General features: G+C 39.4%; 1 protein-coding gene and 1 pseudogene across 1 annotated transcript; one reads left to right on the top strand and one right to left on the bottom strand.

Annotated features, from left to right (window-relative positions):
• Window positions 1–420: 420 nt before the first annotated feature.
• On the top strand, window positions 421–6,530 carry LOC139451776 (C-type lectin Cal-like; annotated as a pseudogene).
• Window positions 6,531–18,605: 12,075 nt separating this feature from the next.
• Window positions 18,606–22,795, bottom strand: LOC139452634 (C-type lectin Cal-like). The gene is made up of 4 exons (XM_071234171.1): window positions 22,735–22,795; window positions 21,538–21,657; window positions 20,760–20,939; window positions 18,606–18,826 (listed from the first exon to the last, which is right to left on the bottom strand). The coding sequence occupies exons 1-4, from the start codon at window positions 22,793–22,795 to the stop codon at window positions 18,606–18,608; spliced, it is 582 nt and encodes a 193-aa protein (XP_071090272.1).
• Window positions 22,796–24,971: the final 2,176 nt, after the last annotated feature.

Here is a 24,971-nt window from a genome sequence, read left to right as displayed (position 1 = left end):
TTGCAGATAGGTCTGAAACTTCACTGAACATTTTTTTAAATTATGTTAATCAATTAATCTTTGTGATTGAAGATACGCTTTGAGGTGTATATACCTTATGCCTTTACAAAATCTCAGTATGGTAAAGAAGTAAAGAGTTTTAATGTTTCAAAATGTTCTCGGATGGTAGTTTGTGGCTTTGTTAGATAATACGATTTAGTGAGTGAGTTAACAGATTAAGTCACATAGGCAATATTTCAGCCATATCGTGACTATCAAGGGTTAAACATAAGAAATACATTGAAACTTACATAAAAACCTGCCAACAAAGGGCAGTAAAATAACTAGACTTATCACAGAAAAAGATATAAAACTGGTATGGAATCATTAAAAAGGATATCCCTATACATAAAAATACAAGATAAAAACGGGCAAAAGACCATGGGGACTTACAGTACCTTTGCTACCTGCATGGACCCCAGCAGGATTTACATCATCCCGTCAGTTGCTGGCGATTGTAAGCAATAATAGCCACAACTAAAAATTACAAATATTCCACGTCTAAAAGAGTAGTAGACAGATATATTCTCTGAATGACATGGACTTACGGTATCCTCTCAGGGGGACACTAATTGTACTAATACGATTTAGTGTGAGACAGTAGGCGCAAGTATGATGGCCTTTTACCTCATTGTCCTTCCCCTATCCTATTTCGAATACTGGCAAATGGTAATGAATTTATAATTCCAGACTTCCGCTCACATTGCAATAGAATGTACGGAATTGCTGGCACTTTGTACAGTTATGAATAATAAAGGCCTATGTCTTTTGTTTCCGATTTTGTTCGATTTATCCCCATGTGTGGTATGTCCTGTTTAAAGGTTTCTCTACAATTTTAGATATATCGGTGAAGAGAAATTGCCTTTGTGGTTTAGAGGACAGTGCGTCTGTCCCGAGGTCGGAAGGACGTTATAACTAAAAGATGATAATTGTTGTTACCCTGCCTGGCGCACGTCATTAAGGGGATGAAACAAAGACTGGCTGACTCGGAGTCTCTATAATGTGTCTCTGGTTACAGAGGGGGCAGGGGTGGCCAAGTCGTCTAAGGCGCCGCGATTCGCTGTGCAGAGTTGCGTCCCTTGGGCACGCCAAAAACCTATGATTGTGGGTTCGAATCCCGGTTCACCCCGATTATGTTTCTAGGTTTGTCAGCACCATACCCGTGCTCGTGGGTTTCATCGAAGTGGTAAACGTCCGAGACCTACATCGCTTCGGGCTTTCCTCCCACATTAAGCTGATATAACTGGAATACTATTAAAAGCGGCGTTAAACCAAACTCACTCACTCACGCACTCTGGTTACAGATATCATACCAACGGTTGCGCCAGCCAGTGTGAACATGCTCATACTGTACATGTGTTCGTAACCATTGTTCATACGACTCACAATGGTTCTTAGCTTACTATGACCTTACCTATTCCGTAGGACTTCTAGTCCTGGGACAACGCTTATCAAAACATACGAGGGCACAGATCTGTGTGCCAGATTCAAATGGTCGAGAGGTCGAATCACAGATTCGCCCAATTCATAATTCTTTGGTTTGTCGCCTTTCTCGTGTTCAAATCTAACGCCCAATACACCCACAACATTGCCCGTGGCCCGTGTAATCCCTGCCTGAACGTGCGATGCACATAAGCAGTCATGCCCGTGCACTACTATCTCGTTCCCTATCGAGTAATTGAATACTTCAAATGCTTGTACGTACATCGTAGTTCGATGCCCATTCTTGACCTAACAACATCAAAAAGTACAAATGACAGCATTGTGTTACTTAAATTCTGACCTTTTGAGTAATTGTGTTCATGATCATGCAAACGAACCGAAATACCAATTTATATCATATGAAATACTGGTGGTGGCTGTCACAGCCTCAATTGATACCAGGAAAAAGTGCCTGGGTAAGTTTTTATACTCTCCAACCAAAGTAGGGATCATGAAACATAAATGTTATGATCGATCGTCAGAAGAAAGATCACTTTTGACAAACCATGCAGTTACTTCTTTTATCTTTCTCAGTGCATCATTTTCACATTTGTAAAACGGGAATATCATCAAATTTGATGTTTTATTCCCGGCACATTGATCAATGTGTTGACTGAGAGGGATACACTGACAAGAGGAGTCTCTTATTTTTTGTCGGTGGACTCTCACTCTCGCTCTTAGGGTGTCCCCTGTCTGTCCAGTGTATACGGCTTTCCATCCAGCACATTGCATTATATAAATCAAGTTTTTCGAAGCACAATTCATATTTTCACGAACATAGAAAGTTTTCCGTCTTTGAATGTTACTTGTAATGAGTAAATTGAGTGACATTTTTCGTTTTAGTTCTTTACACTTATTTAAAGAACACAGCGTCTCCCGCACACTTACAAAAATATTGTTTAAAGTGCGTTGAACCCAAGTCACTCACTCACTCACTCACTCACTCACTCACTCACTCAGACGACGCATAACAGGCCTTGAGGCATACACGTGATAGATAATTACTTGATCACCTTGAGGTGGATTCTCTCGGTGAGCACACAATCTGGTTATTTATTTTCACAGTTGAAGACGAAATGAGTTTCTTAATGCTTAACTATCAGTTTGTAAATGTAAATAGTTCTGAAACAGTTCCGTCGGCATTGGTGTATTGCGAAGCTCAATGAGTTTATTCCAATAAGGACTCTTTCTTTACAGGTGGCGAATCTTTTTTGGTAAGAATTTCACATTTCTTCTTTCATTTCATCTTTTGTTAAGATATTTTTAAAGGACATTTATTATTGAAGCAAAAGACTGCAGTCATCTAACATCATTTTTAACATCATTATATAGATGAAACATGTACCTTCAGGAACATGGGATAAATTATATATTTCAATACAAATATCAATCACATATGACAATATACACATGGACTCCCGTGAAGATTAGAATTGACCTTCAGCAAACCATGCTTGTCGTAAGAGGCGACTAACGCTGACTTGGTTGATGTATGTCATCGTATCCCAAATGCGAAGATCGATGCTCATGTTTACAATCATCGGATTGTCTGGTTCATACTCGATCATTAACATACTGCCGTCATATAGATGGAAGTTATTGCGTAGTTCGGCTTTAAACAAACAAACCCTCGGCAAACGATGACGAACAATCACAGTCACCAAGTCTGACAACCAATTGAATTTAGGATCCTCCAACTAAGAGAACAGTGCGTGCTAGAGGTAGATGGGATCATATTCTAACACGGGATCCCATCGAGGATTTAGCATTGTTTTACGACATACATCTTTAAACGCCTTCATATTAACCTTCCTCTGGGAGACTTTATATAATTTTGGAAGGGTTTTATGTTCAGTCGAATAGGATGTTTTTATTTGGATAATCACACTGTAGGTACATGGTCAGATTAGATGACAATAAACATACAAATTCTCCATCCATTATATTCCTATATACCAAATGCAATAAATATTATTTCCATATTTCCAGCACTCTTGGCCTATCCTGTTTACCCGACTGCACTGACTCAAATGCTAGCACTCAAATTATTCACAGTTCAGCACTGCAGGGTACGCTGCTTGCGAACAACTTCTTGAACTTGAAATGATCTGCAAGACTCGTTGTCAGGTCAACCTGATGTGTTTTAATCGTACCACAAAAACATCGAAGACTAAAGGTAAGTAATATGATATGAGTATCATTGTCCATTGTTACAATAAATTATTACAATAAAAAATAACAATGTGTTCTTAGACATTAAGTATATGTTGTGGAATTACAAGACATGATTTTATATACATTTCCCATACACTTTACACCCCGGAAACCTTTAGAACTATCAGACATAAGATAGCTTGACATGGGAGTTATTTGATACTGGAGGTGCACAGTGGGCTGTTTGGCGAGTTTGGGAGATGGGCAAAGTGCAGGAGGTAGTGTTGAAGTAGCGTGAAGATCATTGATAAAGACATGTAGTAGAACTAGACGAGGGAAATGATTAGGAAGTTAGGTTTGAAGAAGTGATCCAAATAGCCACGAGAAGGGGCTAGCTAATGTAAGGTTAACATGTCCTGTAGGAAACGGATGTAGTGAAGAGGTAGCTATAGGGGAATCAAGTGAATGCAGAGATGACACAGGACAAAAGGGATAGCTCTGATAGGAAAGAAAAGGGTTGGGGGATTATCAGAAATAGCCTAAAATGATACAACTATTGCACTTTTTACTGACGTGCACAACTATACCACATTGGAAAAGTAATGCTTTTTTCCTTCATGTTAGTTAGACCAAAAGGGTACTTGAAAGTACACTTTGGTCAGGAAAAGCTGTTCTTCAAACTGTACCAAACAAAGATGTCTTGGTTCAAAGCTTTGGAAAGGTGCAGCGTTGATGAGTGGCTCACTTGCCAAGATAGATTCTTTTGGAAAACAGAAGGTCATTGAAAGGATTCATGGAATAAAGGGGATTCAATACTATCATAGCTTTTGTATTTCATCGCCCAGAGCGCATATACAGAAATAAATCTAAAAAATCTCTTATTGAGGATAAACACGTTTGATAACATCCGTTAAAGCCAATCAAGATAACACTTTGGGTTTGTAGATTTTTAAGCTCCCCGAAAGTGCGGCGCATGGCAACACGAAACGAGACAGTGATACTCGTAATATGAAATTTCTGAGGACATTTTCAACAATGATCAAAAGGAATGGAGATCATTTTCACGTGTAGTTTGATTGGAAAACAAACAGGACAGATGGTGACAAGATAATTACCAACCGTGTACAATAAAAGCGACAACCCTTTCCATAATCGGAAAAAAATATGTGCTTATGAATCACTATGAAATAGTGATGATAACAGGTGTTCGCGAAAAGGTGAGCGTATCCTGCCCCACCAGTGTCACACGTCACTGATCCGTCAAAATTTGAAATGTCCACCTTTTGAAAGTTTTACTGAGGCCTTGAATGTTGTAACCTTGAACAACATCTTCTGAGTAAGAGTTGTATGACGCTCTTTAAAGTCTTGGCGAAAAGAACATGCTCGATTGTACTTCAAAAGTTGTGAAATGTAGACACCAAGGGCTGGAGCTGTCATTTCTTATGAATATAGAAATGGTTTTGTCGCTTTTATTTCCAAGTCTGGAGAACCCAGGGGCACGGATATGGTGAGACCAATACCCATAAGTATTCCATCATTGCGTTTCTACCTGTCAAAATATTCTCTCTCGGTTTATGTTATTTCACTCACGAAATGACAAAGTCAAATACCGGGTAGTGTGGCCATCATGATGTCAGCAACATTATCATGTTAAATGTCACAAATTTAACAAATTCCAACAAACAAAAATGTACCCAAACACCAAAAACAAAGCGTTAGGATGATTCATTATTTGACTGAGGGGAAATTGGAGATGTTCGCTGAGGAAAGAGTTTTGTTTTGATTTGTTCTCATTGGTCTGGTGATTAAATTCATTCAAAGTATTTTATACAACCATTGACATGTTCATTGGCAACAGGATTCAAACTTTAAGCGATTTAAGACATATTTGGTCATGTTTTTGGACTTCACAGTGGCATATTTTCTGATGTTTTTTGCGATGTTACTTACTATAAAGACATAATCGAGTTTGCGACAGACAAAAATCATTGTTTAGTATCATGAGCAACGTCCTTTGCCGACGGAAAACGATGACACACAATCACGAAAACCCGACCACACCAATTTAGTCGTCTTACGTCAATCTTGAAAGTGTTAGGGATCTATTCGAGCCCGAGTCCGACTTGGCGTCCACACTGCAGTGACTAGACCGTTAGTTGTTTTACTGGAAATTCTCTCAAAACAATTTGTCCGTTTTAAAAGAAGATTAAAACCAAATATTACCCTACAATGTTCTCACCAGTTATATTTGTTTACATAAGGGTCAGTAGGATGAGAGAGAAAATATTAATATTGTTTACTTTGAAATTTCTGTGGAATGTGACAGGAATGTTAAACATTACATTTCGTTGGAAACCCTTAGCTTATTAGGCTCGGCGTACAAACAAAAATAAAATGGATGTTGTTCCACATTCTTGATCGGCGAATCCGTAAACCAAGTATTGAAAATACAACAATAACTGCGCTCTCGTTGTTGGGTCACATCTACTCTGTCTGACAGTCCCTGAACCTGAAGTACAGCGACAAAGAGTAAATCGCGTAACGCTAAAACGTCAGACCCCGATAATGTTGTTTACGCGCGCGTGCATGTGTATGTGTGTGATGAAGATTGTGAAAAAGCATGATACATTTCAGATGGACCTTGGATCGGATTACGAGACACCCATTACAATGATACATATTTCTGGAGTGATGGATCCCCTCTTCTTTTCACAAAGTGGGACATATTAGAGCCAACTCACATGTCTAACGATGGTTCTAAAGAAGACTGTGTGAAGCTTCGAAATGGAGTGTTTGGTTATCCATGGAATGATTATACATGTGAAAGTGTGCTTCCTTTTTTGTGCGAATTGTGAGTTTAACTCTACTTTGACAGAACAATATGGTTACACGTTTATACTGCCTTTCTGATTATTGAGTAGTTTTGCATAGTAATCTAAGCATTTACCTCGATTTAACACGTTAAGCTTTCATGCAAAGGGACAATGGGACAATATACTGTTACAGAGATGAGGCCAGGTTACATCTGGATTGCTCTGATTGTCGTGCAAGGGTCTACATGCGTCCCAAAGAAGGTCTTAGCGACGCATGCGTTACTCAGCAGCGTCGTCAGTTTGGTGGTGAAAGTGTCATGGTATTGGGTGGCATTGTTAATGGCAATTTGAATGACGTACGTCCTACCCTTTGTGCAAATGCAGAGACGTAACTTCACGTTACAGCAGGATAATGCCCGCCCACATGGTTGTAACAGACTTTTAAGGCAGTTTCTCCAGAGCTCTCCCCCAGAGAACACGTCTGTGATAAGATTGAACGGCGCATATGACAGGACCAGGACTAATCAGTAACGCTAGCTTAGTTGTTAACAATCATTTTGTGTCTTCAATACGCCGCCGCTGGCTCGCCTGTATCAAAGCAAATTATTATTTTCAGTAATATAACATTTCCACCACTTTTTATGAAACGACAAATTTAATTTTCTGATCAAAAACGTGTTACTCAGAAGCTGATATCAATTATGTAATGAAATGTCGTGTAACTGTATTCTATTGTATTTCAGTTATGTGGCTACCCTTTCAAGTACCCCCTCCAGCAAAGACACTTGAGCTTCAGATACGTCATCTGGTCCTTATGAAAAAGCTAGGAATGTTGGGGTCACCTCCTCAAAAGCCTACCACGTATCCCAACCAGTCTTCTTTACCCTCGTGCTGAAAGATGAAACAGTATCACAGCCAGTGTAGGCGTGAAAGAGTGGGAGAGCCTTAGATTTCCCAGGTCCAATCGAAGCAAAGGTCTTGTGTGCAGGTATATAGCAAAAGTGTTGACCAGTTCCAAAGACAACCGATATCTCCTAGACTTCTATCCTGACTATTGCTGCCACAGCTAAGAAAACAATGTTTGTATTGACTGTCCTGAGTAGGATCTTTTGGTACCCATGGTGCACTGCATCTGCCAGATGCAGGATCATCCGTGTTCCTGCCTCCTCGTGAAGGCAAGGGGCCAGTAGGCTGGTGTCTTGTGATGGATGGCACAGAACCTGTGAGCCATATGTGGTTACAACCTGTTTGTCAGTTTCCACTTGTGACGTGTACTCTGACAAGAATGCAAACAGCTCCACGTTGTTTACATCAACAAGGAGAAACTGCTGTCAGTTTCCTGAGAGACTGGTGGATCCTTCAACTCTCCTTTTGATGCCCTTGCCCAGCTTACTTCTGGTCTGAGACTTGAGACTGTTCTCCTGATACTGTTCCCAAACTACATCAACCCGATCAGCTTTTTTAAAGTCGAAATTACACAATGAATGACATTGACCTCGTCTCGTCTTGCGATGCCTGATGGACCACCTGGCCATCCCCCTTGACTGGACCATCAACCTTGGGTATCTACAAATCCTTCTTTGTCAATCGCAGTGGTCGTACGGTCAGTTCCAAGATTCTGAGGATGAGGGTGTTGGAAAAGTGACATGCCTGTACAATGGAAGGGGTCAGTAACTGTTGTTGAGCTGGTGTTGTGGCCAATATGGTCAATGGTGGCAGTAGTAAATAGCCCTTGTCGCAGGTTTTGAGGACACACAACCTAGTCACGATGGTACTGCTGACACACCCAGTTCAACACTCGATCATATGATATGGACATTCCCAGTTCAATCAGTGTTTCTACCAGGTCCCACTTCCGACTTCTGTTATGGATTGTGAGGCCCACATACATGTGCAATGGTGTTTCTATTGCTTGTTGTGATGAACTTCTGTACGTTCAGCCCGTCGATGAATGAAACTGATGAACAGAAGTAGCTGAGCCAAACTGAGAGTTGCCAGATGTACTGCACCATCTGCCTGGATCTTTATATTTGGGCCATCAAGGATCATGGATACCAGTGCCATGAGTGACTGAGGAACAGCTTTCTTCTGACAGTCATGATCAAATGATCCTGCTCGTGAATACTACTCGCATCTCAAACAAGTCTCTGCGAAGAATCCTGGAAGCGTTTGACAGGCAGATGGCTTCATCATCATAGTTGTCTTCACATGCCTTGCGTAGAACAGGCCCTATGTCTTCTTTAAATTCAAGAAGCACATCACGACCTTCTTTGTGCGCACTCAAGCCTGGAATGTGAGCAAGAATCCGATTTTTCACCCTGGTGCTATGGATACGCACATTTTTCTCCACTCTTAGTAATTGTTCTAAACGTGCCTAGTAGCGTCGGGCAAGATCAGCAAGTTTGAAGACAGGTTCTTTCTTATTATCCAGTCTGGCTTCCTCACAATATATGAGAGCAGCTCAGCCAGGGCAATGACATTCTGACCTTGGAAGCTTCATCCCCAAGATCATCCTGATCTTGCAGTGCTGCAGCTTTGTTGTACAGGGACGCCAAAGATCATCCTGATCTTGCAGTGCTGCAGCTTTGTTGTACAGGGACGCCAAAGATCATCCTGATCTTGCAGTGCTGCAGCTTTGTTGTACAGGGACGCCAAGCAAGGTGCATGATACTTAGCCTCCTGCGCGCACAACCATGTCCCAAGCAATCAGTTTGGCAAGGAGTCCTAGGTCTTGCAGGTCTAATGCACATTGTCTAACACAACTGTCTGGGCGGAAAGTGGATACTTCATGGAGTTGCTCTGTAACAGATGCCTTCTCACAGAAGAAGCAAGCATTTTCTAATGTGGGATCCTGTTGATGACTTTGTCGGGTATACTTTTTAGTGCTTGCTGAATAAGGGTCATCATATTTTGCTGTTGACTTCCTCTTTTCTGCCCTGTTAACCTGCAGAGTATTGTCTATGCTACCTCCTTCATCTAGGCGTCTTACATTTATGGGCATGGGTAATTCGTGCAGCTCTTGGAAAAGCACAATGTTGTCTGAAGTGAGTAACCATGGCTAACACCAACATCATGGCGCTGTAATTCTCCTGGGCATTGCAAAGCTTCACGTGTGACTGTTTGGCAAAGAACACACTTGGTCAAGTCAGTTTTGGGTGTCTTTTTGATAGACTAGGTTGCTCTGTACTATAAAGCTGATAGGCTTGATACATTGTCACTGTTACGACAACCAACACGAAATTATACTTTCTGCTAACTCAGCATTAATTCTCTGCACAGATTGGAGTTGCAAAAGACCATTTTCTGCATCATTCATACGTAGTTTAATATTACTAATATTGGCGGCAATATTCCAGTCATTTGGGACCTGCAAAGAGTCATTATTGATAAATAAATACAAAATGTTTCTACATCGCTAGTGATTTTGAGTCGCTATTTTCAAAATGGCTGCCAATGCTGACACACCGACTTTATCTGGTGGCGCCAATTCTGGAATTGTTCTTTAGGGCATGGTCTATGACTCGACCAAGTTTCTTGCTTTTATGACAAAATGCACAATCCTTTGATAGAGTTCACATATCTGCCGGACTACGAGCTAGAGGGTACACACACGCTACTGACATGTGAATTGACAATTCTGTTCTCGCTTCTTATCTTGTCATAAGGCCATTTCTGTGACATGTGTCATTAAATTGTAAAGATGTTTTACTGGTCCATTGTCTGTTTGAAAATATGAATTCTTTCAGTTGTATGCGTCTACTTTGATCAGGTTCTTGTCTTTTGTCGTGTCACAGGAACATTTGTTCCTGAGTATATAAGCCTAGATGTTAGATTGGCCTTATTATTTTGCCTTTTAATTGATGTTTCACTTTTTCTTAAAATAAGCAAGCAATTGTAACATTATTGTCTAGTAAGAAATGTGCCACACTGACCTAATGGCGGTTGTCACGGGATAAACCACTTATATAATGTGTACAGCATTTGATTACCTAAAATTGGAAACATATTTAATTGTATAATTTGAATTTAAAATGCCATTGTCCACATTCTAACTACTTCAGTATCTACGCAACCTCGTACAATATTTCATCATGATGTGGAAATATGATTTGGAAACCATTAAAATCTAAAATGTCAGGGCTACATCCTCCTTTCGAACAGTGGGATCTAAACAGTCAGTACAGCTTGGCATATTTGCTCCGTTCATGATCTCACATCTATGCAAATAATTATAAAGCACGTCACGATCAACCAAACAAAGTACGAGAATCTGTACTTTACTGAGAAAGTGTTATACCATATATAACATTTGTTACATTTGACCACTTTCTAAGAGGCATTGTGTGTTCATGACGATCAGTTGTTCAATTCACAACACAATGAACTGAAAAATGACCGTTATTCCTGCTTCATCTGTTATAGTCAAGTCCATTAAAAGAAGTCAGTGTAGACATAAAAGCATGAATTCCAAACTGCACTGAGAATTCAAATTGGGGAAAAAATTCTATTTGCTCACTAATTAAGATTTGTTATTTCTCAGAATTCAGAGAAATTAACATTGCACTTTCACATGTGTAACTTTCAGTGCAATAATGTAAAACTAGGCATTAATTCCTCTTCTTTATTGATCCTGTTTTCAGTGAAGTACAAGTCAACTCTACAAAGCGATGACATTAGTTATAACGACAGTATCACCCACCTTGAATTGGGATGAGCCAACATCTATAGCCATCTTCATACAATGCTTGGCCCTCAATGAAGGTACATACTCAAATGAACTCACACAAAGTGAAAGTCAATTCTTATCTTTTTTTATATCACTATTTCATACCTCGAGGGATTTAGCGCTAGATCTATACGTCTGACTTCATGTTTATACTGACAGCCATACAACATCCAGCTGTATCGCGAAATAAAATAGTTCCACAAAAAGAGAGGTCACATGAGCGTGTGTATGCTCAACATGCTTTATATGAACATTGGTTGTAGTTTGTTTAAAAGGAATAAATTTAAGTAATATGATCATTTGGGTGAGAAAGGTCTGTTAAGAACTATCTCAGTAAGTCATGATCAGTCACAATGACAGTCCAATACATTTGACCCGTGAAGATTCGGGGTAGACGACTATGCTTGTCGTAAGAAACGACTAACGGGATCAGGTGGTCAGGCTCGCTGACTTGGCTGAAGCATGTCATCGATCCCAATTGCGTGGATCGATATTCGTGAAATCAATGACTGGATTGTCTGGTCCAGACTTGATTATTTACAGACCGCTGTCATGTAGCTCGAATTTTGATAAGCGCGGTGTTACAACGAACCAACCAACCAACGCAATACATTTACATGTCAAAATGGCCGACACGATGAACGTGATGGGAGAGATTTCCGAAGTTGTTAATTAATCGCTGACGGTTACAGGTGTTACTTATCATAGATCAGTTGGCAGATCATTGCATGAAAGGTGATTATACAGATGTGTCAAATAGACACTAACTTAAAGGTAAATTCATAGATTGCTGTAGGTTGTAACTGTCAGTCTAGACACAGATCGATACTACGATAGTGGATGTATCTTCTACGTTTTGTTCACTAGGGTGGGTTGTAGTGAGGATATTCATGAACGATCATGCAGTCAAACTCTCTGAAAATTCTCAATATATACTTAAACGCAGAATCCAAGATCAAAGGGTCTAAATGACCAGAAAGAACTCTTGAGTATTCGCGCAAAGGAATTCCCAGGGGTTTCCCCAGGAATGTGGAAGTAGTCCGTCAGTGTTTACGTCATTTCAAGAATACGGTTCCGTGAAAAACGTATGAACGTCAAATCGTGTCGTTCATACGGTTATGAACGTCACCTTTGCGGTTATGTGACTGGCCTCTCTTCCAATGGAAAAGCCGTATTTCGTGTAAACTTCACATTAAAAAATATTCTGTTGTAAGCATATTTGAAGTAGATAATCACCTTAGCAATTGTTTTGGCGCTCCTGTAATTTAAATCCTTAAAGCTCTCAATACAAAACAATATCAAACAACCTGGATAAGAAAAACTATCACTTGTATTCTCAACAAACTGTTGTTGTTTTTTGCTTTGTTTTGTTTGGGTTTTTGTTGTTGTTGTTGTTGTTTTTGTTGTTTTTGTTTTTGTTGTATTGTTGGGGGTAATTATTATTTTATTTTTGGGGGGGAGGGGTGTTATTACTTATAGATTGATCATGCAGAGGAGAAACACACAAATAAATAGTGACTGAGTGAGTACGGCTCAATGCCAGTATCGCAGTTATGGACACAGATGTTATGTACACATGATATATTGTTCAAGTTATTGGCCTTTAAGCTGTTTGGTTTGTTTGTTTGTTGTTTCACGCCACACTCGCCAATATGCGTTTAAGCTGTTTGGTTTGTTTGTTTGTTGTTTAACGCCGCACTCAGCAATATGCCTTTAAGCTGACCAGACCTGCAACTTTGCGAGGCTGTTAGTTTCTTAAACGGAATTTAAATATGGTTGCCAGGTGGTAATGAAGACATCTTATCAAAAACGTAAAGGGATAGAGGCCCTTGGTGGGTGAAATTGTTGGCTTGTATGCCACGAAGGTTTGACATTTTGATTGGAAATCAAATATGGCCATATTGCAAAATAAAAATAAAAATGATAAATCATCCATTATAAACATTTTCACCTAAGAAACCACTCATATTGCTGGATGCAGCCCCAAACAACAAATGATACGACAATCGAAAACATTGTCAGAATTAAATGTTACGGTAAAGTCAGAGTGTCTAAGTTTATATTCATGTGATTGCACCTGTCTTCCTGAATTTAAAAGTTTGTTTACAAGTCAAGTAAAATTTTATTTATAGGATTCAGGCAAGATACAGATGGTAATACCGTATACATCAAAGCACACAATGAGCAGCTCAACAATTCAGATGAAATTAAAAAAAGACTGAAGACTTGCACCCCCACTAATCCCGACCCACCCACTCCACTTAAACTTGCCTAAGCGTATATATAATAACAAATAGTTTTATATCTTGATCATAATGCAATCTTTCTTTCATTCATTATATGGTACACACACTTTGCCATTCGAAAAATAACAGTCTTGCATTAATTAACTGAATACGTTTGAAAAAAAGGGTGCACATATGAGTAATTTGGCAAATACAGCCGTCTTAACTCCATATATTTTGGACACATTATTAAGATATGGTATTCGTGCTCTATATCAGTTTCACAGCCAGGTGGCATATACAGCCATTGGCACTATTTTGGTTGAGATATTACGAGTGTAATGACACAAATAACGTATGCATACAAGTTGAATGGTTTATATAAACAATGTAATAATGTTACAATGTATGTGAGTATGGTTTCAAAACAAAGGAAAGAAAAATAGCATCTTTTGAGTTCAATATAATTGTAAATATTACAAAAAAATATTTATGGTAAAGTAGATTTACAACAGGGGGGAACATCTGTATTTAATCATTATGGTTGGAGTGAATTAGTAATATAGAAAGGTGTACAGCAGTTTCGTCGACCCACAAAAAAAGACAAACGACTATTGAAAGTGCACATTTTATTTCTGTTACACTCTGAAAACATATATGCAGGGCTTATAGCTGGAGCTTAAAGTGGCTGATCTCCCTGTAGCAACATAAACCTCACCATCACCACATGCTGACAGGGTTTTTATCTACATATATATTGTCCTTGACAAACCGTGAAAACAATCATTATGCTTCATAAGAACTTGTCTGCCACAAAAGTTACATTGTTGCAATATGTTTGTTAGATAACACATGTTGGCTCTTACATTATAAAATATCAGCTGAAGCTGACAAAATATGTGGTCTCCTCACAAACTTCCAGCCACAATATAAGTTTAACGTTGCAGACAACGGCGTAAAACAACATCCAACAATTATTGGTCTATCATGCTTTTGCTGCAGCGGTGTCGTTTTACCTAGTTACTATTCATGGACAATATTAATGCTACTTCTAAACAACCTTCAAGAAACCATTCTCATTTGTGACGCGGTGCATACTCCCTGAATGCTCGTCGACTTGCCCAAAAGGACACCTTCCATCCTTGCTGTTGTCGACTGGTCGGACAATGCAAATCTGCGTGTTTACTTGTCAGGTCGTGATTGATTTTTATGTTTGTTCAGCAGTAGATAGTAGACTGTGATATCGTCAGAACGAGACGACAAGCTGTTACTTGAATTGGAGTATATCACTCAGAAATGTTGACAACATGAATATAATTGCGTTTACCACGACATGTATTGTGTCATCAAAAAGACATAGTTTACAACCAAGAGATCATGAGAAAAGTTTCAATTGACATAATAAAATTATTTACACTACTTCATGACGTACATCTTCAAATGATGACAGATGTGACATAAATGTTATACTGGGAAATACAATCACTGCAAATACACAGAATGGATAATACACTCCATAATAATGCCAACAAAGGTGTCATCGTCGATTTTCCATTGTATTAATATCTTTCTTCCGTTACAACAGGACGTCGATCAGTAGCCTCCTTTCACCAACTTGGATCAGAGGGTCTCTAGCTTATAAATATGAAATAACCATGAAATATCTAAATGACTCATCAGAAGGAGTGTTTGGTATGTATCTACATACATGATTGCGGATACGTGTGAACGAGCCCGCGAAATAACGTTTGGTTGTGTGTTTGTTTAACGTCGCACTCAGGAGTATTCCAGCTATATGACAGCGGACCACACAATCCAGGGATTGACATCATGAGCATCGATCCACGCAACTGGAATACGATTATGCATCATCAACCAGTCAGCGAGCCAGAACACCCGATCACTGGTCACCTCTTACGACAAGCACAGTCGCATTTTACGGCAAGCGTGGGTTGCTGAAGACCTATTCTCATCGGGATCTTCAAGGGTGCCTCAAAATAATGTCGAGTCGAATTTGGCTTATAAATAGACCTTGAGTTGGAAAGATGTTATTCTGAACATTAAGACGAAGAGGGCAGTCATCATGCTACCAGGCGTTCCCAGTTGTATTTTACACCGTTGGCAACAAAACGAGTCGAGTACTGATGATACCGTTTCTTGTTTTAATCATGCCAGATTGGACGGTTATCAGCGTTGTGTCATTTGAACTCAACACAAAGCTATCGTAGCAAATGGGTTTGGGGTATTTGTCGTTCTTGAGTGGAAATGATAAATGGTTGTGACAGAACACTTTTTCAGATACGCTCTTTTAAATATTAAAGGCGTGCTTGTGATATATGAACACAAACATCACACATGTATTTATAATGTTACAATGAGATAATTTATTTCACGATTTCCAAAGCGTTCACACTATAACAGTCAAAGACAATAAGTCAAGGATAGGAGAGCATACAGTGGATCTTAATGGTGCAAACTTTTCCTGACAATTTTAAAAACACAATCAACCCTTCGAGTGTGAATATTTACATAGAACAATATATATAAGTAAAAATATATTTAAAGTGGAGCAAGTCATAAAATAATAATAACGTTGACAGGATGCATATCTGTTAACTGAAAACATTTTTGGGGGGCACAAACTCGAACAAATTAATCTATTTCTTTTTAGTTCCTTTTTTTCTATAACTCACAAATACCCAGAAATAAGTTTAGCATCAACCTTCCTTTGTTTTCCGCCGTGAATAGCTGGAAAATTGCTGATGCGGGGTAAAACAATATTCATTAACTCTTTCCTTTGTTTTCACATATCTAGAACGTCCATGTAACTGTTGGACATATGTATACGTTCATGAATGTCTGATATGTCACCGATACCTGCTGGAAAAATGGAACAAGAACACTTTATGTTTCTCCAAATTCCCGCAAACACTGAATATTATGTCATACAAAGAAGCAAAGGAAGCAATAGAAAGGGTAGTCACATAACTGAATTACAATGGAACTGTTACACGACATGTCATTACATAATTGATATCAGCTTCTGAGTTCCAATATCAGTGTGTCGCTTTCTAAATAAAGATTACAGGTGTTCGGTCAGAAATTTAAATTGGTCATTTTTAATGGAAACATATATATTAACGCGAAAACTAACTTCTTCATATAAAGTGGTGTAAATATTATTTTACTGAAAATAATAACATAATATTTAGTCATTTGTGTCATCAATGTTTTATCTTACAAAATCATTGACAAAACTTATACCTGGTAGCAACAGATATGGTATAACTACTCAATTAACCATGTCAAATTGGGTGTGACTGCAATTTGCTTTGATACAGGCGAGCCAGCGACGGCGCATTGAGGACACCGAATGATTGAAAACAACTAAGCTAGCATTACCGATTAGGTCCTGTCATAGGCGCCGTTCAATCTGTCATAGGCGCCGTTCAATCTGTCATAGGCGCTGTCAACGGCGCCGTCCAATCTGTCATAGACGCCGTTCAATCTTATCCCAGGCATGTTCTCTGGGGGTGAGGTCTGGAGAAACAGCCGGCCATGGGAGTTCATCAATGTAAAACTGCTTTTAAAAGTCTGTTACAACCATGTGGGGGGCATTATCCTAGCTGTTGTAACGTGAAGTTACGTCCCTGCATTTGCACAAAGGGTAGAACGTACGTTATTCAATTTGCCATTAACAATGATGAGTTGCGATGCCACCCAATACCATGACACTTTCACCACCAAACTGACGACGCTGCTGAGTAACGCATGCGTCGCTAAGACCTTCTTTGGGACGCATGTAGACCCTTGCACGACAATCAGAGCAATCCAGATGAAACCTGGAATCATCTGTGTCTGCACCAAGCTAGGCGTGCCAGAAGATGACATGAAAGCAAAATTGGGCGTTGGGGCCGGATATTGTGCTCCCTAAACTGGTTTCGTACGGTTCTGCAATTGGTCCCAACTCAGGAATTATCCGAGCTGTAATTGTTGCAGTTTGGTATCGATTCCGTAGATGCACCAACTGAATATGGTTGTCTTGTTGACGTGACGTCACACATGGACGACCGGCTCCAATGAGATGTTATTGCGTTTCGATGAACATTAAAATGTCTTGCGGCCCCCCTATTTGCAGCATATCCACGGTGTGTACACGTTGATGTTCAGCAAGTCGTTGCATTACTTAAGCGTTATTTACGGATAAACATTATACGGTTTTTTATGAGCATCTGACAGATAAACAAGCATGGTGTGTTGTTTTCATTAAAAAAACACGTGTGTGAGTATTATGCTCCCAACATCACGCAAACTTCCAAATTTTGCGCCGTGCATGCACATGCAAACTTTGAATCGCGACCTCAAAATCGGGATGTCTTCATGAATATGTATTGAAAGATGCATTTTCTAATTTCAGAATTTCTTTTAACTTTATATTGAGCATAGTTTCCCTTGTCAGCTAGTGTAGTATAGTAGGCGGTGACTGGCTTTTTTTCACGTGTATTTTTTGCTGGACGTTGTTACATTTTCTAACAAATGGTATGCCATACATGTGTATGTATGTAACGGGTTTCAAAATGAAATATTGTGTATTATATTTAATCTATTGAAGGCTAGTCCTTCATTTCATCATACCTGAGGGTCGGTGGTGTAGCCTAGTGGTTAAAGCGTTCGATCGTGACGCCAAGCCCCGGGTTCGCTTCCCCACCCACATTTGTACAATGTGTGAAGCCTATCTCGGGGGTCCCCGCCGTGATATTGCTAAAATATTGATAAAAGCGGCGTAAAACCGTACTCAGTCACCCATTCACTTATATCTGAAAACCTACATTTCATTATCGATCCTTGACAAATCACGAAATATTTTTGTTCCTTGACAGCAAAATAATTACTCAAGGATTTTCGGGCGCCAAAAAATGAGAAATTGTGTGCTTGGCGCGACCGATGGGATGCACAAAAAGTATAGCTGTTGAAATCATTAAAAGGACTTCACGTGTAACCATAATGCCATGCACATGCCAGTTTAGTTTTAATGTCTGCTTTTAAGCATGAAAACCAAATATGTTAAATCGAGGTAAATGCTTAGATTACTATGTAAAACTACTCAATAATCAGAAAGGCGGTATAAACGTGTAACCATATTGTTATGCCAAAGTAAATTTAAACTCACAGTTCGCACAAAAAAGGAAGCATACTTTCACATGGATAATCATTCCATGGATAACCAAACACTCCATTTCGAAGCTTCACACAATCTTCTTTAGAACCATCGTTAGACATGTGAGTTGGCTCAAATATGTCCCACTTTGTGTAGCGAAGAGGGGATCCATCACTCCAGAAATATGTATCATTGTCATGGGTGTCTCGTAATCCGATCCAAGGTCCATCTGAAATGTATCATGCTATTTCACAATCTTCATCACACACATACACATGCACGCGCGCGTAAACAACATTATCGGGGTCTGACGTTTTAGCGTCACACGATTTACCCTTTATCCTGTGTGCTGTACTTCAGGTTCAGGGACTGTGAGACAGAGATGTGACGCAACAACGACAGCGCAGTTATTGTTGTATTTTCATTACTTGGTTTACGGATTCGCCAACCAAGAATGTGGAACAACATCCAGCTTATTTTTTATACGCCGAGCCTATTAAGCTAAGGTTTCACATTCCTATCACATTCCACAGTAATTTCAAAGCAAACATTTTTTTAAACAAATATAACCGGTAAGAACATTGTTGGGTAATATTTGATTGTAATCTTCTTTTAAAACGGACAAATTGCGTAGACGCTGCAGTGTGGACGTCAAGTCGGACTCGGGCTGGAACAGATCCCTAACACTTTCAAGATTGTCGTAAGACGGCTAAATTGGTGTGGTCGGGCTTTCGTGATTGTGTGTAATCGTTTTCCGTCGGCAAGGAGATTGCTCATAATATTAAACAATGATTTTTGTCTGTCGCAAACTCGATTACGTCCATGCAGTACGTAACACCGCAAAAAACATCTGAAAATGTGCCATTGTGAAGTCCAAAAACATGACCAAATATGTCTTAAATCGCTTAAAGTTTGAATCCTGTTGCCAGTGAGTATGTCAATGGTGAAATAAAATACTTTGGATGAATTTAATCTCCAGACCAATAAGAACAAATCGAAACAAAACTCTTTCCTCAGCGAACATCTCCAATTTCCCCTCAGTCAAATAATGAATCATCTTTCCCCTGAAATTTGTGACATTTAACATGATAATGTCGCTGACATCATGATGGCCACACTATCCGGGATTTGACTTTGTCATTCGTGGGTGAAATAACATAAACCGAGAGAGAATATTTTGACAGGTAGAAACGCAAAGATAGATTACTTTACGGGTACTGGTCTTATGGTCCGGGGACGACAACTCTCAATTCAGCCTTGCACATCTTAGAAATTCAGATTCGCTAAGGTTGTGAACATTGGTGTGTCAGAATCATCATCAGCCACAATACTGGCTCAGTCGTTCAAGGTGCCGTAGATTGCTGAACGGAGTGGGGTCTCTTAAGCATACCAGGATCCTAGTATCGTGGCTCGAATCTGATTACGATCCTTGATTTGTTCTCACCATATCCGTGCCGTAGGTCCACTAGAGTGGGAAATAAAAGCGACAAAACCATTTCTATATTCATAAGAAATGGCAACTCCAGCCTTTGGTGTCACATTTCACAACTTTTGAAGTACAATCGAGCATGCTCTTCCCACCAAGACTTTAAAGAGCGTCATGCAACTCTTGCTCAGAAGATGTTTAATCAAGGTTGCAACATTCAAGGCCTCAGTGAAGCTCTCTAAAGGTTTGAGTTACACATGTGAAGGGCATTTAAAATTTTGACGGATCAGTGACGTGTGACACCGGTGGGGCAGGATACGCTCACCTTTTCGCGAACACCTGTTATCATCACTATTTCATAGTGATTCATAAGCACATATTTCTTCCGATTATGGAACGGGTTGTCGCTTTTATTGCACACGGTCGGTAATTATCTTGTCACCATCTGTCCTGTTTGTTTTCCAATCAAACTACACGTGAAAATTATCTCCATTCCTTTTGGTCATTGTTGAAAATGTCCTCAGAAATTTCATATTACGAGTATCACTGTCTCGTTTCGTGTTGCCATGCGCCGCACTTTCAGAGAGATTAAAAATCTACAAACTCAAATTGTTATCTTGATTGGCTTAAACGGATGTTATCAAACGTGTTTATCCTCAATTAGAGAGTATTTAGATTTATTTCTGTATACGCGCTTTGGGCGATAAAATACAAAATTTATAATAATTTTGCCTACCGGACAATCCATGAATCCTTTCAATGACCTTCTGTTTTCCAGAAGCATCGATCTTGGCAAGTGAGCCACCATCAACGCTGCACCTTTCCAAAGCTTTGAACCAAGACATCTTTGTTTGGTACAGTTTGAAGAACAGCTTTTCCTGACCAAAGTGTACTTTGAAGTACCCTTTTGGTCTAACTAACATGAAGGAAAGAAAGCATTACTTTTCCAATGTGGTATAGTTGTACACGTCAGTAAAAAGTGCTATAGTTGTATCATCTTAGGCTATTTCTAATATTCCCCCAACCCTTTTCTTTCCTATCAGAGCTATCCCTTTTGTCCTGTGTCATCTCTGCATTCACTTGATTCCCCTACCTCTTCACTACATCTGTTTCCTACAGGACATGTTAACCTTACATTAGCTGGCCCCCTTCTCGTGGCTATTTAGATCATCTCCTCAAACCTAACTTCCTAATCATTTCCCTCGTCTACTTCTTCCACATGTCTTTATCAATGATCTTCACTCTACTTCAACACTACCTCCTGCACTTTGTCCTTCTCCCAAACTCGCCCAACAACCCATTGTACACCTCCAGTATCAAATAACTCCCATGTCAAACCATCTTATGTCGGATAGTTCTAAAAGTTTCCGGGGTGTAAAGTATATGGGAAATGTATTTAAAATCATGTCTTGTAATTCCACAACATATACTTAAAGTCTAAGATCACATTGTTATTTTTTATTGTAATAATTTATTGTAACAATGAACAATGATACTGACATCATATTACCTACCATTTGTCTTCGATGTTTTTGTGCGATTAAAACACATCAGGTTGACCTGACGACGAGTCTTGCAGATCATTTCAAGTTCAAGAAGTTGTTCGCAAGCAGCGTACCTTGCAGTGCTGAACTCTGAATCATTTGAGTGCAAGCATTTGAGTCAGTGCAGTGGGAAAAGCAGGATAGACCAAGACGCCTATTTATAGGTGCTGGAAATATGGAAATCATATTTATTGGAATTGGTATGTAGAATATATTCTAATGGATGGAGACTTTGTATGTTATAGTCGTCTAAATCAGGCCATCTACCAACATTGGGATTATCAAAAGAAAGAATTCCTATTCGACTGAATTGTATAAGATACTAAAACCGTTCCAAAATGATATATCGTCTCCAAAAGGAAGGTTGATGTGGAGGCGTTTAAAGATGTATGTCATAAAACAAAGCTAAATCCCCTCGGGGATCCCATGTTAGAATATGATCCCATCAACCTATAGTACGCACTGTTCTTTTCGTTGGATGAGCCTAAACTCAATTGGTTGTCAGACTTGGTGACTCTGTGATTGTGCGTCACCGTACGCCGAGGGTTTGTTTGATTGTTTGTTTGTTTAAAGCCGAACTCCGCAATAACTTCCAGCTATAATATATGACGGTGGTATGTAACTAATCGAGTATGAACCAGACAATCCGATGATTGTAAACATGAGCATCGATCTTCGCATTTTTATTGATACGATGACATACAACAACCAAGTCAGCAAACCTGACCACCCGATCCCGTTAGTCGTTACGACCAGCATGGGTTGCTGAAGGTCAATTCTTCACGGGACTCTATGTGATTGATATTTGTATTGAAGTATATAATTTATCCCATGTTCTTGAAGGAACATGTTTCAGCTATATAATGATGTTAAAAGAATCAAAAATGGATTTTTTTAGATGACTGCAGTCTATAGCTTCAATAAAAAAATCCTTGAAATATATTTTAATAAAAGAGGAAATGGAAGAGGGAATGTGCAATTCTGCAAAAAGGATTCGCCACTCTGTAAAGAAAGAGTCTTTATGAGAACAAACAAATTGAGCTCCGCAATATACCAATGCCGATCGAACTGCTTCAGAACAATTTACATTTACAAATCGATAGTTAAGCATTATAAAAACAATTTCTTCTTCACTTGTGAAAATAAATAACCAGATGGTGAACTCACCGAGAGAAGCCAGCTGAAGAAGATCAAGCAGCACCAACAGTCCACACAGAGCAAAATTCATCACGACTGCCAGATGTGAAACCGCCTAACTGAGACTCAGAAGCCCAGCAGAAAAGGGAGAAATCGATGCCGTCGAGACTAAGGTATGAGTTATACTTACATTTCACTATCTATCACATGAATGCCTCAAGACCTGGTATGCGTCATGTATGAATTGCATGGTTTGTTAAAAGTTCTTCTGACGATCGATCATAACATTTATGTTTCATGATCCCTACTTTGGTTGGAGTGTATAAAAACTTACCCAGGCACTTTTTCCTGGTATCAGTTGAGTCTGTGACAGCAATTAATATTATTTCATATGATATAAATTGGTATTTCGGTTGGTTTGCATGATCATGAACACAATTACTCAAAAAGACAGAATTTAAGTAACACAATCCTGCCATTTGTACTCGTTGATGTTGTTTGGTCAAGAATGGGCATCGAACTACGATGTACGTACAAGCATTTGAAGTATTCAATTACTCGATAGGGAACGAGATAGTAGTGCACGGGCATGACTGCTTATGTGCATCACACGTTCAAGGAGGTATTGTACGGGCCACGGGCAATGTTCCAGGTGTGTTGGGGGGTAGATTTGAGCACGAAAAGGGCAACAAACCAAGAATTATGAATTGGGCGAATCTCACGTCCCACGACCATATGAATCTGGTACACAGATCTGTGCCCTCGTATGTTTTGATAAGCTACGGAATAGGAAGGGTCATTGTAAGCTAAGAACCATTGTGAGTCTTATGAATAATGGTTCCAAACGCACCATGAGCATGTTTGCACTGGCTGGCGCAACCGTTGGTATGATATCTGTAACCAGAGACACATTAAAGAGACTCCGAATTCCCCTTAATGCCGTGCGCCAGGCAGGGTGACACCAATTATCATCTTCTAACGACCTTCCGAGCTCGGGGCAGAAGCTCTGTCCTCTAAATCACAAAGGCAGTTTCTCTCCACCGATATATCTAAAATTGAAAAGTAACCTTTAAACGGGGCATAAAGCTTACTATGTATGGGCATAAATCGAACGAGTGTATGCAATGTCGGAAACAAAACCCATAGGCCTTGATTATTCATAACTTACAAAATGTCAGCTAGTCCGTACGCTGTACTGCAGAATAAGCGGAAGTGTGGAATCATTATTAATTCATTATCATATACTAGTATTCGAAATAGGATAGGGGAAGGACAATGAGGTAAAAGACGTGAGGTTTCAAATGTTTAATTTAGCGCGGTTTAATCTACAGGTAACCTTGCTCAACATTGAAAACACAGTATGTTTATCTCCATTCTACCATGACTAAATAAAACGCGAAATCTTTGGTGCTCGAAAAAAATATCGAGTGAAGCGGAATGCATGTGTTTTGAATAGGTTGTCGATTTGAATTACGGATTCACCGACAGCAGCCTTTAAACAAAATATGGTGCTCTATATGCTCAGGCAGTTTATTTCAGGCATTGACAGCATTTAAGCACGGCAACTTGCAAGCTAACATGAGGTGGACACCCCTGAAGAAAAATAGGTAAGCTTTGCAAAGATTTCGTTCTACTCCGCGCATGACATTATGACGTCATGTCGCTCATTGGGACGCAGGAGATATGACGTCACAGTCGTATATAGAAAAACGCCAACTTCCAAGCTCTCTGTTGTCCCCAAAACTTATTATACATTCTCTTTGTTGATTTCTGTCGTGTTTCCTTCACGAAATGTATTGCCACACATCCCTTGAATGTTTTAGTCACCGCAACTTTACAGGAATATAAGCTTCGGCGGCGATGCGGCCGTCAAACCAGCTGTTTCAATCAGAGGGGGTTTATTGTGATTTAATAGCATCTGATTGACCAATCAGACTCGAGTTATTTCCAAATTCATGGTAGAATGCCATTTAACTGTGCACCAATTACGTTTGTTTCGTCATCCATACCGATAAGGAAGTGATTGTACGATCCATTAAGTCCTCACTGTTCTGCACAGATATACCATTCAGATTATTACATTCTTCTTGGAATTAAAACAGGTTACAAATGAAATAAATATCTATAAAAGTACAGACACCACCAGGAAGTTATTAGAAACCAATAAAATCATTGGAATCAATGGTATAAATATATCAGTTAAAATGCATTCAATACAATACAATTGCACGTGCACGATCACCCTTGCACAGTTCGCATAAACACAC

Source organism: Haliotis cracherodii, unplaced genomic scaffold (assembly GCF_022045235.1).
Source record: "Haliotis cracherodii isolate W230 unplaced genomic scaffold, xgHalCrac1.p SCAF_9, whole genome shotgun sequence".
Taxonomy (NCBI): domain Eukaryota; kingdom Metazoa; phylum Mollusca; class Gastropoda; order Lepetellida; family Haliotidae; genus Haliotis; species Haliotis cracherodii.
The sequence above is the reverse complement of the archived record's forward strand: the minus strand, read 5'-3'. Positions and strand labels throughout refer to the sequence as shown.